The sequence below is a fragment of the Myotis nattereri genome (assembly GCF_964212035.1).
Source record: "Myotis nattereri genome assembly, chromosome: 13".
NCBI lineage: Eukaryota > Metazoa > Chordata > Mammalia > Chiroptera > Vespertilionidae > Myotis > Myotis nattereri.
The window spans coordinates 49,064,383-49,077,875 of record NC_138088.1 but is presented as its reverse complement, the minus strand read 5'-3'; the positions used below and the strand labels follow the sequence as shown (position 1 = coordinate 49,077,875).

General features: G+C 50.3%; 1 protein-coding gene across 5 annotated transcripts in view; it reads left to right on the top strand.

The window, feature by feature from the left end:
• XPNPEP1 (X-prolyl aminopeptidase 1) overlaps positions 1 to 13,203 on the top strand; it is a 47,363-nt gene extending 34,160 nt beyond the window's left edge. For all 5 annotated transcript variants that reach the window (XM_081104493.1, XM_081104490.1, XM_081104491.1 and 2 more), the window contains 9 exons: positions 226 to 284; positions 412 to 489; positions 2,579 to 2,650; positions 4,631 to 4,691; positions 6,167 to 6,236; positions 7,429 to 7,602; positions 8,420 to 8,496; positions 9,478 to 9,576; positions 12,661 to 13,203. In XM_081104493.1, the coding sequence (XP_080960619.1) occupies positions 226 to 284; positions 412 to 489; positions 2,579 to 2,650; positions 4,631 to 4,691; positions 6,167 to 6,236; positions 7,429 to 7,602; positions 8,420 to 8,496; positions 9,478 to 9,576; positions 12,661 to 12,789 (819 nt within the window). In that variant the 3' untranslated portion in view covers positions 12,790 to 13,203. The remainder of the gene's footprint in view (positions 1 to 225; positions 285 to 411; positions 490 to 2,578; positions 2,651 to 4,630; positions 4,692 to 6,166; positions 6,237 to 7,428; positions 7,603 to 8,419; positions 8,497 to 9,477; positions 9,577 to 12,660) is intronic.
• Positions 13,204 to 13,493: the final 290 nt, after the last annotated feature.

The window sequence follows — 13,493 nt, the reverse complement described above, 5'->3', positions numbered from 1 at the left end:
GATGTAACCCTGAGGTATAAAATAGTGAGTGGAAAAACTAGATAGAAACCCTTCACCTTGGATGGCTTTGGTGAGAGCCTTTGGAAATGCCCTCCTCGTTAAAGACGAGACCTAATCTGTGTCCTATACATTAGCCAGTGGGACATGGGAGCTGAGGAAGAAGTAAGCTCTCAGTATACCCTCTTTAATACGGAGGAGACACATGGACGGTCACTTCCTTGTTAGGTGCCCAAAGGTGGCGTGACGGAGATCTCAGCTGCCGACAAAGCGGAGGAATTTCGCAGGTAAGGGTCTGTGAGGGTCCCGGGAGCCTCGTGCTCATCTCCTTGGCGAGTTAAATGAGGCTGGGAGGGCCCTGATTCTCGCACAGGAACAAACTGCCACTCTGCTCTGTGTGTCTTTCTGCTCCAGGCAACAGGCTGACTTTGTGGACCTGAGCTTCCCAACGATTTCCAGTACGGGACCCAACGGTGCCATCATTCACTACGCGTAAGGCCGCCGAGGAGCCCGCTGCCTGGCTTTGCGGCTGCTCCTGCACAGGGGCTGAGCAGGGGAGGCCCCGTGCCCACCCCTGTGTGTCCCCTGACACTGTCCCTCTATGGGCAGTAAGACCTTAAGGCAGCTGTGGGCAAACTACGGCCCGCGGGCCGGATCTGGCCCGTTTGAAATGAATAAAACTAAAAAAAAAAAAGACCGTACCCTTTTATGTAATGATGTTTACTTTGAATTTATATTAGTTCACACAAACACTCCATCCATGCTTTTGTTCCGGCCCTCCGGTCCAGTTTAAGAACCCATTGTGGCCCTCGAGTCAAAAAGTTTGCCCACCCCTGCCTTAAGGTCTTATTTTCTCTAAATGCCCCAGTCTCTGCCTCTGGGAACCTCGTCTTAGGCCAGTGATGGCGAACCTTTTGAGCTCGGCGTGTCAGCATTTTAAAAAACCCTAACTTAACTCTGGTGCCGGGTCACATATAGACATTTTTTGATATTTGCAACCATAGTAAAACAGAGACTTATATTTTTGATATTTATTTTATATATTTAAATGCCATTTAATAAAGAAAAGCCAACCAAAAAAAGATGAGTTCGCGTGTCACCTCTGACACGCGTGTCATAGGTTCGCCGTCACTGTCTTAGGCTCAGATGTATGGCATTGACGGTCTCCACGGGTAGTCAAACGGTTGTCCCTCCCTCCTCTCTGAGGCGGCAGAACCTGTGTTGAGAGCCCTTGGGTCTTGATGATGAGAACTTTTTAGTGTGTGTGTGTGTGTGTGTGTGTGTGTGTGTGTGTGTGTGTGTGTGATTCCCTATAATGGCAGCTTTCCCTGATGCACTAGTCCTAAAAAACTCCATACTAAAAAAGCTTATCACTACCTTGTGGAACACCCTGTTATGGATGGGGAAGTAATCAGCACCTCCTTTTCCCTCTCTGTGGGCTTGAAGCCTGGCACCCCAGCATTTGGGGATTTTACCAGGAGACCCACCAGAGCCCATGGACCAAGAGCCGAGCATCCCTGCCAGACAAGAGGGGTGCTGCTAGGTTCAGGGTGCTGCCCTGGGGCACAGGTCCCCCACCCCCTTTTTGATCATTCCTTTTCGAGTTTCTGGTCTTGGGGCAAATTCTGAAGCTGTGTGTGGGAGCTCGTCACAGATGTGATTGCACAGTTCTCTCGCATGCACGCCTCTGTTCCAACATTAAAATGTCAAAAGGACTCCAGCTTTTGTCTTATGTTTCACTTAGGTGATAAATTTCCTGGCTGGACACTATCCTAGAATTTCCAGATAATTAACACATTAAAACATTTCAGAGCAAGGGTGGGGATTTGCTTCTCCTCCTTCATTGCCAAGGAGGGGGTGGTGCTTGGAAATAAAGGAGCACCTCTCTCAGCGGCAGGGTGGAGCCCTGGACTGCTCCCATCCCTTTTTAGCATCTCTCAGGGCAGTGACATTATGTGGAAAAAAGCACGAGGAAGTGAGATCACTTTTTAAAAATACCTCATGCTCATTTGAAAAAAGTGCTGCGGCATAAGAGCATCATGATCCATCCCTTTTCACAACAAAAATCCCTTGTAGTTTTTCTCCCAAATGGAGCCATTCACCTGCCTGTCTGGTGGTTTGAGAAGCAAGTGGGGAGGCACCCGATGGGGTGAGCACTGTGGGAGGGACATGGAGCTGAGACAGGGGCTCACACCCAGAGATAAGCGACTCCAGGTTCTCTCTGCCTACTTTTCAAGACTCTAGTTTGGCCCTGTTGTGTCTATGGATAATTATTTTTGTACCTTTTACAATGATCTCACGAATTCCTATTTTGTTCCCGACACAAATGGAGATAGGCATAAAGAAGTATGTTATTCTTCCTTTTCTTAGTTCTTTTTCTAGTTGGGGAGATAGGTTGACTGAGTCTTTAAATAGTGGAAGTTTAATATTAGTTGGAATAATTAAGTTATTGGGCAACTTACTTTTAAAATATCATTTCAGACTTACTTATGTTGTAAGAATAGTATGAAATGTGCCCTCCTCCTGAACTTAGCAAGTGAGTACATTTGTGGAATAATTCATTTTTTATTTCCTTCCATAGACCGGTCCCTGAGACGAACAGGACCTTGTCGCTTGATGAGGTATACCTCATTGATTCAGGTGCTCAATACAAGTAAGTGAACTGGGGCTGTTCCCTTAACTAGACAAAGTGTGAATGCAAGGATGGTCCAATGTGTAGAACTCCACTCTGTTGAGTCAAGGCATTTGAGTAGGGGGACGAACCAATCTCCAGCCGAGAGCTCAGCTGGTCATCTCATTCTGGATCGGACGTTAATGAAGTCTTTCCCATGTCTTTTTTTTTTTCCTCTCTAGAATAGTTTATTAACTACATATCAGTTTGCTTTAAAGAACATATAGCTATGATTTTTTAAATTTAATTTTGTTTTATTGTTTAAGGTATTACAAATAGTAGTACATATGCCCCCCCCCCCCCCCCCAACCTCCCCCCTAGCCTTGCCTAACCCCCAGGTCTTTCCCATGTCTTGTCCTGTTTTTCACCCCTGGTTGACATAGCTCAGTTGTGACTCTCTTCCACAAAAGACTGTTTGACAGAAACATTAAGCCCTTGGCCGGAAATTGTTAAATACTAAATAAATAACTGAAAGCGAGCTTTCAGAACCACTGCAAAGTCTTCTGCCCCCGCCCGTGAACTTCCTGCTGTCTCCCTGGCCTTGCAGCGGTCCAGGGCCTTGGGAAGGGAGGGCATGACTTTGAATGAATGAATGAGAAATGAAGGTTGCCCCTGAATTTCTGAATTTCCTTTTTCATGTCTTGCTGCTTTCATCGTCATCCCCTAGAATAGTTTCTCAGAGGAGAACTCAAAATTTGGTTGGATCTCGATGCAGAACCTATGAGAAGGAGCTGGAATAGGAGGTGTCTGCAGTAAGAGAGCAGGAGCAAGGCCTTTTCATGGTCTATTCCCCACTGCCACTGGGACCAGGGCTGATGTAGAACCTCATTAAATGAGCTCAGCCAAGTCCATGGAGACCACAGCCTAGCCTTGGGTGTCAGTAATAGTAGCCTAGCACGGAGGGCATGGGATGTAAACTCTGGTTTGCTTTTACATTTTTAGCAGGACTCAGGAAGTTATCCTTTCTGTGTCAGGGCTGTGGATTAGGATCTTCAAAGAGATGCATTTGGGTATTTTTATGTGAAACTTGCTGTCCTGGTAAGAGGAATTGGAGTTTGCTGTCATTTGCTAGAAACAGGCTCCTGTTTACTTTCCCCCCCTGCCTTTCTTCATAATCCCAGCAGTGCTGTCTCCCATGAAACAGTCCTCACATTGTAGACCAAGAGCGTGGGAGTCGGGGCCTGAGTTCGCTCCCACTGCATTGGGCCATCCTTGCATTCACACTTTGTCTCATTTTAATATGGGTAACAACTTTATTGAGACATAATTCACACACCACACAATTTACTCACTTAAAGTGTACAATTCATGGTTTTTAGTATACTCATCGAGTTATGCAACCATCACCTCAGTCAATTTTAAAACATTTTCATCACCCCCCAAAAAACCCCATTCCCATTCCAGACTCTCCCATTTTGCCCTCCCCAGGGAACCACTGCTGTGCTTTCTGTCTCTGTGTTTGGCTGTTCTGGACATTTCACATAAGTGGAATTGTATGGACCTCTCTGTCTGGCTTCTATCACTTAGAATAATGTCTTCAGGGTTCATCCATGTTGTAGCTTGTGTCAGTACTTTATTCCTTTTAGTTGCTGAATAATATTCCATTGTATGAACACAGCACATTTTGTTTGTCCATTCACCAGTTGATGAACATTTAGGTTGTTTCTACCTTTTGGACATTGTAAATAATGCTGCTATGAACATTTGTGTATAGATTTTTGTGCGAATGTATGTTTTCATTTCTCTTGGGTATTTACTGAGAGGTGGAATTGCCAGGTCATAGGGTAACTCAAGGTTTAACCTTTGAAGGAACTGGAAACTGTTTTTTCAAAGTGGCTGTACTATTTTACAAGTTCAGCAGTGATACATGAGGGTTCTAATTTCTCCACACCCTTGCCTGTCTCATATGTGAGCAAAAGCTTATTTTGACTGAAAACTAACTTGCCCTTTTCTTTTGGAAAGAGATGGAACCACAGATGTGACCCGGACGATGCATTTTGGGACCCCTACGGCCTATGAGAAGGTAAGGTGGAGCAGAAAACCCGAGGGGCCCTCTCTGCTTTCTTAAGAAGAGCATTGTTTTATGAAAAGGGATTGAATAAATAAGTAAAAATTATGTGTGGGATAGTAAAATAGCCCATTACTGTGGAGTCAGGCTTATCTGCTTTATGACATCCAGTTAATTAATCATTAGAGAACTTTTAAAAGCATTCTGTCTGCTAAGGTCAGAGCAGCTCAGATTCAAGTTTAAATGGCTTTGGCCTCGAGACAGGAAATCTCTTTGGGGATGGGAGTGGGTTACTGAAATCCATGCTTTTTATAAATAGTATCTAGATTTTTTTTCAAGTTCAGCGTTTCTGTGTCTGGGCTCATCTCTCTAGGAACCCTCTGCAGTGGCACACACTGCTCAGGTTCTGGTCTGTCAGGAGAGGAGGAAGCAGCTGTGAGGTAGAGAGAGGTATACCAGGAGTCTGGAGACAGAACTTCAGATCCTGTCTGCTGCCTGTTGGCTCTGTGACCTGGAATGAAACACTTAGACCATCCATAGACACGGGGATAAAAGCACCCGCCTCCAAAGCTGGTCGGGAAGGTTCCATGAGCTGAGCAAGTTCCTGGGTCCCAGTCACTACTCAGTGCATGTTGGCTGAGTCTCTGAGCGAATCTCGCAGGGGAACCCCTCAGGAAGTTTATCCCGGGAAGGAGGGATAAATCATTCTTTCTGTGATGCACTGGGGCAGGTTTCATAGTTTTGATCCCTTGCCTCTCTGTAGGCACCAGCACCTGAGAAGAGTTTGACCTTGGGTCCAGATACCCTTGTGTGTGACTCTCCTTGTGCTGTGGGAAGGGCCCCAGACCAGATTGAGGAGTGTGGGGTTGAGTCCTGATTCTGCACCTTAGTGGCAAGCCCCTGACCTTCCAAACAGCCCTCTTCTTGTCCAGGCACTAGGGATTACCCCAGGTATAGCAGGTGGTAGGGAGCCCAGAAGTTGAGGCAGGATTGCCGGGTTGAGGCCAGGTGCTACCACTTCGGAACTGCATGGCCTGGCTGCTCCCTCTGGTTTCTGTGAGTGTGGATGACAGTAGGGCCCAGGCATGAGATGTGGGATGAAACATAGTGTTTAGCATTGTGTCTGGCACAGAGGAGCAGCTCGGTAATGTTAGCTCATGTCCTCCGCACTGGCTGTTACTTTTCTAGTCTTCCCGAGGCTCAGATGACATTGAGGTTGTCCGAATGCTCATGATAAGGGGAAGACCTGGCGGGGCGGGGGGGGGGGCATCTCTCCCATAGTTCTTTGCTGAATTTAATTCCAAGATTTTCTGGAAAATTGGTTCCAAGGCCAATCTTTTTTCCACCAGACTTTTTTTTTTTTACTTTGATCTTCTGTGTGGTATTGCTGACAAATTTTCAGAGGCCAGGCTTTCTGAAGTACCAGAAAACCACAGGCTTGCGTGCCCGTGCCTGCTCTGCAACATGCCCCCCTGGGTTTTCTTTGGCAGGAATGCTTCACGTATGTCCTCAAGGGCCACATAGCTGTGAGCGCAGCCATTTTCCCAACCGGAACCAAAGGTAGGTGGTTCCTTCTGTCACATGGCAGCCTTTTCCCATCCAGGCATCAAACACATCTGAGTGGAAGCAAAGCAGGCCTTCTCTCTCAGTGTCAGCCCCCAGCCCACTTCTGGCCCAGCCAGGGCACAGGGTGGGGTGCTGCATGGAATGAGTCTCCTGCACCCACTGACTGAGCTCAGAGGGGGCCTCCCAAGAAGTAGGCATGGGATTGGCCTGGGGTCAGCTGTATGCCTCACTCCTGACCATGAATGGTGTTGGGTGACAATGGATGGTGTTGAGTGACAATGGATGGTGTTGAGTGACAATGGATGGTGTTGGGTGACACGGGCTGCTGGCTTCCAGGAAAGGTCAGCAGGGCATGAGTCTCAGGGCCAGTGGACGTCCATGTAGCCTCCTGCTTGCCCTTCAGCTCTGGGCCAGTGCGTTCTTTCAGGACACGTGTTGGAGTGTATTTTACTGGGCCCCTGACTTCAGATATGTACCTCCTTGCTGAGGGTTGGTGGGCAGGGCACTGAATGGGGAATGAACAAGACCTGAGCCTTGAATCTGCTTAGGCTGGGCCTGCGCTCGTCTGCCTGGGGGTCGGTTTCCTCATCTGTCGTGCCTGCCTGCTTGCTTGAGTCTGGTTAGAATCTCAGCTTTGTAATTCTAAAACCTCAGGGTCCCAGAGCTGGGAAGGGAATGTCCACGTTATCTAGTGCAGCTCTTTTTTTTTTCTTTTTTAAAATATATTTTTATTGATTTCAGAGAGGAAGGGAGAGGGAGAGAGAGATAGAAACATCAGTGATGAGAGAGAATCATCAATCGGCTGCCTCTTACACATCCCCACAGGGGATTGAGCCCGCAACCTGGGCATGTGCCCTGACTGGGAATCAAACCATGACCTCCTGGTTCATAGGTTGATACTCAACCACGGAGCCACACCAGCCAGGCTCTAGTGCCACCCTCACCAACATCCCAGACAGATCCTCCAGCTTCAGACTGCGCTGCCTGGCTGGGGAGCTGCCCTCCTCAGGGGCTCTCATTATTAGTTCTTCCCTGTGCTGGGCTGAAATCTGAACCCTCTAGTAACTTTTACCCCTGGTTTCTGTTTCACCTTCTAGGGCCAAACATAACAAGCCTCTTGGCTAAAATGTTTTGCGAATTGAAAAGTGCCGTGCAGGTATCAAGTGGTTCTTCATGTGTCTTTCAGGCCACCTTCTCGACTCCTTTGCGCGCTCAGCGTTGTGGGATTCGGGCTTGGATTACCTGCATGGGACGGGACACGGTGTGGGGTCTTTCCTGAACGTTCACGAGGGCCCCTGTGGCATCAGTTATAAAACGTTTTCCGACGAACCGCTGGAGGCGGGCATGATTGTCACTGACGGTAGGCGGCCCTCCCCTAGGACGCGATCCTCTAGTCTCTGTGAAGGCCCTTTGTTGTTTCTTATATTTTAATTATTTTAAAATAAACTGGAAATAATTTCCCCGTGTCATCTTGAATTAAACACCTTATTTGATTATAAAAATGATACACGTTCACTGTAGAAAAAGTGACACATTGGAACATCTGAAGAAAAAGGAAATCATTTGTAATCTGACCACCCAAGGAAACAGGACAATATTTCAACATGTTAGCTTTTGGTCTTTTGTATATGTATATATGTATTTTTTAAGTATATTTTTATTGATTTCATAGAAGAAGAAAGAGAGAGAGACAGAAACATCAATGATGAGAGCGAATCATCCATCGGCTGCCTCCTGCGTGCCCCACACTGGGGATTGAGCCCGCAATCGGGCACGTGCCCTGACCAGGAATCAAACCATGACCTCCTGGTTCATAGGTTGATGCTCAACCACTGAGCCATGCAGGCTGGGCTCTGTTTTCTTAATATATTGCCTGTTGCCATATCATCACCACGTTCTTGTGCATGTATTTGAATGCCTGCATCATTATGCCTCTCGCATAAGCATTGGGATTTACTTGGTGGCTCCCCAGTTACTGTCCTCCCTACCCTGCAGCCAGTTTTCAGGAACCTCAAAACCTTTCGGTACTTCAGGAACTTATTAGAAGGGGCCACATGGGAGAAGGGGCATCTCTGGGCTCTTGCGTCGGGTTGAGTGGGCCCTTCACCTGTTTTACCCCCTTTCTGTGTGCCTCTCCCTCCTGGACCGCTGCTCATTTGGGCTTTGGTTTGCTTCAGAGCCAGGGTACTATGAAGATGGCGCCTTTGGAATTCGCATTGAGAATGTGGTCCTGGTGGTTCCTGTGAAGACCAAGGTGAGTAATTGATGTATTTATTTACTTTTAAAATTTCCTTATTCCATAAATGGGGAGGATGAAGACTTTTATGCTTGGAGCTTTCTTCCCCTGATATCCGGGGACTTTCCTGGGACTCACCCTTTGCAAAGCCAGAATGGGATCGGTGGAGCCTCAGGCAGGACCCTGCTCAGCGTGATTTGTGGCTGTGAGTTTACCAGAGGCAGCGTCTTGTCACGAAGCCTCCTCTGCTGGGCGGATGCTTGTTTAAAGGCCCCTCTCAGACCCTGAATCAGTTTCCAGGCCTGGAAACTATTTTTCACTAAAGCCCCGGGGAGTTTTTCTCAGGTAAAGCCGAGGCACAAGGGTGGGGCCCAGGGGCAGGCCGCGGGGCAGGTGAGTTGCCCTCGGGAAGACAGATGTTCACCTTCTCCCCCATCAGTATCACCAGGAGGTCACAGGGCTTCAGATGTGAGCTTTACCTGAAAGACCTGTTTGCTGCTCCTCCGTGGTGACTGTGGGGATTGAACAGGAGGAGGGGAGTGGCTTCCATGTCTCCGGGGAGGCTGACTGCAGGGGCCTGCTCTCTGCATCCACGTGGAAGTCCCTGTCCACGCAAGTGGCTGCTCGCCTCCCTCCCAAAGGCCTGCCCGGTTCAGAGACCGGCTGTTCCCTATCGGTCAGAGTGGGCCCATCTGTTTCCTCGGGCCTGGCTGGGTCAAGGCTGGCCACATATTTGACCATTTAACAAATGATTTGGGGAATTATACCCCAGCAGAGTCTTGAGAACCGAAACCAGGGAAGCCCCTGAGCCTAGATGCCCCCCACTCCCCTGCCCCCACAGAGGACAGTGGGCTGTGGCCTCAGCTGTGTCCATCGTGCCTGCCATGCCTGTCAGCTACACCTGGCTCCGAGGGCTGGCCACGCTGGTGGGGCTGACCTCACGGTGGTGCCTTGTGGTAAAGAGGAATCAAAACTTCTGTTTCCTTCCTTACCCCACAGTATAACTTCAGCAACCGGGGAAGCCTGACCTTTGAACCTCTAACTTTGGTTCCGATACAGACCAAAATGATAGATGTGGATTCTCTGACAGACAAAGAGGTAACGGAGTGCTGGGGAGGGCAGCGTGGGGGCGGGGGAGAGCAACCTCATACTCTTCTGCATTCTCACTTCGTAAGTCCGAGGTCGGGGCCGGCTGAGTCTGCTAATTGATCCTGGGTCTCCTGAGCACGAGGTGCTTTTCTTGTAGTTGTTGGGCCTCTGGGTGGAGATGGTCCTTCTCCCGCCCCCATTGTGGGGCTGTGGGTTCGCAGGGGGACGCCTGCCTGGTGCCGTTGTTTTCCAGGAGGGCAGGAGCCACGGCTGCCTGAGCAAACGTGGGCCACATGTCTTCCCTACAAAAAGCCAGACGGTGGTGGGGCTGTGGGCTCTTGCACACAGCAGATGTTTTCTTGTGCTGCCTGAGGCATTAAGGAAATGAGAAGCAACCCTGTTACCGGCCACCTGAGTTTCACACAGAGAGGTGGTGCCTGCTCTCCCCGACACTCCGTGCTGTGACACCCTTCACAGAGCAGGAGCCCAGTGGTGTCACCTATTGAGCTCACAGGGTTGCAGGCCTTGAAGCCCCTTCAAGTCCTAGGGTGACTCCCAGGCTCATGAGGCCAGGGAAGTGGCAGGCCCAGGACCCTGGAGTACGGCTGAGGAATCAGGCAGGTGATCAAGGTCCGAGCAGAGACGGGTGAAAACGGGGCAGGAGCAACCAACAAAACAGTTCCCAGGCCAGGGAGACAAGCCAGGACACAAATTCTAGAACAAGGCAGGTGGTCAGAAGTGTCGTCAAAAAGCAAGTGACTGGCGGGAGCCAAAGGCAGGACAGGCATAGAGGCTCCTGGAGAAATACGACATTTTTGTGACCAAGGCAGCCATTGGCCTCACCCCAGGGACTTTGAGTGTCTCTGGGGGCAGGACGTTCTCCGTGGGGCCTGCCTGGGCCTGGTGCTTGCCTCCGTGGGCCCGTGGCAGGGATCCTCCCAGCTAGACGCCTCTCCTGCCTTGTTTGACTCACAGATGGGTGACAGAGAAAGGTCACCCACCTTTGCTTAGCTTTCCTCTATGCTCGGGCACCTCTGCTTGACCATCGGTGCCTTGGTTCAACCAAGCATTCCCACTCACAGGACCTAAGTGGGCCCTGCAGATGCAGGTTACTCAGCTTGTAGATGCTGCAGACCTGAAAGCACCTGTGCTAGCCCAGGGCCAGGTGGGTCTCTTCAGCCAGAGGCCTGCCACGGTCCAGGGTTTTCCCCAGCCCCCGTGGGGGGTGACTTAGGTGAAAGGGGACAAGACACGTAGAGGGCACAGGAGCCGCCCTGCTTAGGGGCTTCTGCCCCCGAGGCACCAGGCTCTGGTGGTGGCCCTTAGGCACAGCTTCCGGGGTCTTGGCCAGGGACCCTCCAGGAGCAAGTCACTGTTGTGTCGGAAGGCCCAGGTTTATCAAGAGGTAAATGGGAAAGGGACTCTTTTGCTAAAAGAGATAATGTGCTCCGCTTGATATGTTAAATAACTGTTGTCCTAAGGTAAGAAGATATCCTATAAAAACCAATTGGAAAAAAGAATAGTTCAGTGATCGGGGTGTTCAAGGCACAGTTCGAAGGGATAGTAAAACTCCCCAACAAGATTCTGTTCCCTGGGCGGTGAAAATACCTGGTTGTGGCCTTTTACTGTCTCCCGGACAGATTGTCTTCCTTGTCACTTTGCGGAGTTTGGGGGTCGGGTCAGCATTCCCATCAATTGTCACCAGATGGCAGCAGAGGACTTTGGTTGGATGTGAAATGGGCAGCTGCAGACTGTCAGGGCCTTTGGGAGGTTGCTCAGGTGCCTTCCTCCCCTTCCCCATCCCACAGGGCCTTGGGGGTTCCGCTGTGGTCCACGGCTGGCTCCCGCTGTGGCCCTCACTGTTGAACTGCCTGGGCGGCAGGCTGCCATGTAGCCCTGCTTGGCCCTGCTGCAGACACAGCACTCACTTTCTTTTGACTCTACCTCCTTCCCCAGCTCCCAGCAGGACCCGCAGGCTCTTTATCAGTGGGGACCAGAGCCCTCAGTGGGCCAAGGCCAGTTGGCAACATCACCCCATCTGTCTGCCCTTGGGCCTTGAAGACTTGTGTGCCCATCTTGAACCCTTAGCCAGTCTTCGGTACCTGGTCCAGACTGCAGTCTTCAAAGCCCATGGGTTTGTAACAACACTGCCTCCCCAATAGCGCTTGGCTCATTACGGCGACCACACCCTTGGTGGTGCCAGTTTGCCAGCCTCGCTGCAGCTGGGTGTCCAGGCAGGCCCACTTCATGGGCAGTGAAGGGAGTGGGTTGTTGTCCTCAAGGTAGAAACTCCACTCCAACCTTCATCCCCCAAACCCCACCCACACAAGGGGGCCATCTCACCTTTTACAGCTGCCGGACTCATTATCAGACCCAGTGATCAGCCTCACCAGGCACTAAGTCCTGTCTACCTCCTTTTTTTTTTTATCTCTTATCTCCTGATGTGGCGGCCACAGGAGAGTCTGGCAGTTAAGGTCACTCCCTGCCCCGCCCTGCAGTCCATAGTCCTGGGCCACACTTACAAGGCCCACATCCTAGTTGATTCAGCTTTGTCAGTGGATATAGGATAGGAAGTGAGCGTGTGGGCAGGCCAGCCTCACGTGTGCCTCTTAATAGGCATCTTCACAGCAGCCCAGGGACTGTTTTCCAGGTCCTCTCTCTCCCCTCAGCACCCTCAGATAACTCAGGTGTAGGGGAATAAGGCCCCTTGGGTGGGTGCAGACTCTTCCCTCTTCTACTGGCCTGTGAGTTTGGTTCCCAGGGTCCTGGTTGCAAGTTACTCTGGTTGCAAGTTACTCTGCACTTAGAGAAGCCTGAAGGCATTGCTTGCCATTAGGTGTTTACGGTTCCCTGCTAGCCACTGCCAGTCCACGGGTAGTAGACTGTTCCTGGAGCATTTTTCACCATAAGCGACGTGGCCTCGTCCCGTCTATTTCCGGAGAAATAGAACACAGGGGTCACCTGTCCGTGATAGGGGGAGAGTTCTATTCTTGTCTGGTGCGCGCAGCACGTGGGCCCTCACACTGCCTGTGCAGCCTTTGGTGAAGGAGATGATAAGCGCACTGTGTCCCTTTGTCTTTCTCTCTCTCGTAGTGTGACTGGCTCAACAGCTACCACCAGACCTGCAGGGACGTGATCGGGAAGGAGCTGCAGAAACAGGGCCGCCAGGAAGCACTCGAGTGGCTCATCAGAGAGACGCAGCCCATCTCCAAGCAGCACTAACACCTGCCGGTGTTTGTTTCTGAAAATGCTCTGAGGAAAGGAAGACACTGCGCCTCCCCCGACTCCTCCCCTTTCCTCTCCTCCTCCCTTACCTCTCCTCTTCACTTTTAGACACTTGAGAAGAACTGAAAATCTTATCCTCTTTGATATTTTCTTGCAAACACTTGATCTTTTATGATTTTTTAAAAAATTGGCAAGAACGAGCCAAGAATAAACTTGCTGCACCCGAGGCCGGGTCCCCTCAAAGCTGAGCCCTCCACCCGGGAGCCGCGGAGCAGCTGCAGCGGGTTCTCAGCCGGCGATGGGGAAGCAGAGTGCTCTGACGGCCAAGTTCCAGGTGCTAGTCCATTACCCATGATCACCTTGATGCTCACGAGATGCTATTTATGACCAGTGAATAAAAGCCCAACGGTGCTTTGTCTCAGCTGTCTCTTTCCTTGCGGCGCTGGCGGCCCTGTGCCGGTGGCCTCTGGAAGAGACATTGTCTCGACCGAAGGCCGCCTTTGGGGTCAGGAACCTGGGCTCCCTGCACGTGGTCTGCCTTAGTGGTAAGCCTCCTTTTCTTAGAGAACCTAATATTTTGGGGAGTGTTTTTATTGTCAGTTTTTCTTTCTGATTTTAAAGTGTCATTAATATGCAAAAAATGTTTGAAAGCATTGGAGCCTCCCAGCCTAGCCTAGCCTTGGAGCCTGGAAGCCTAACCT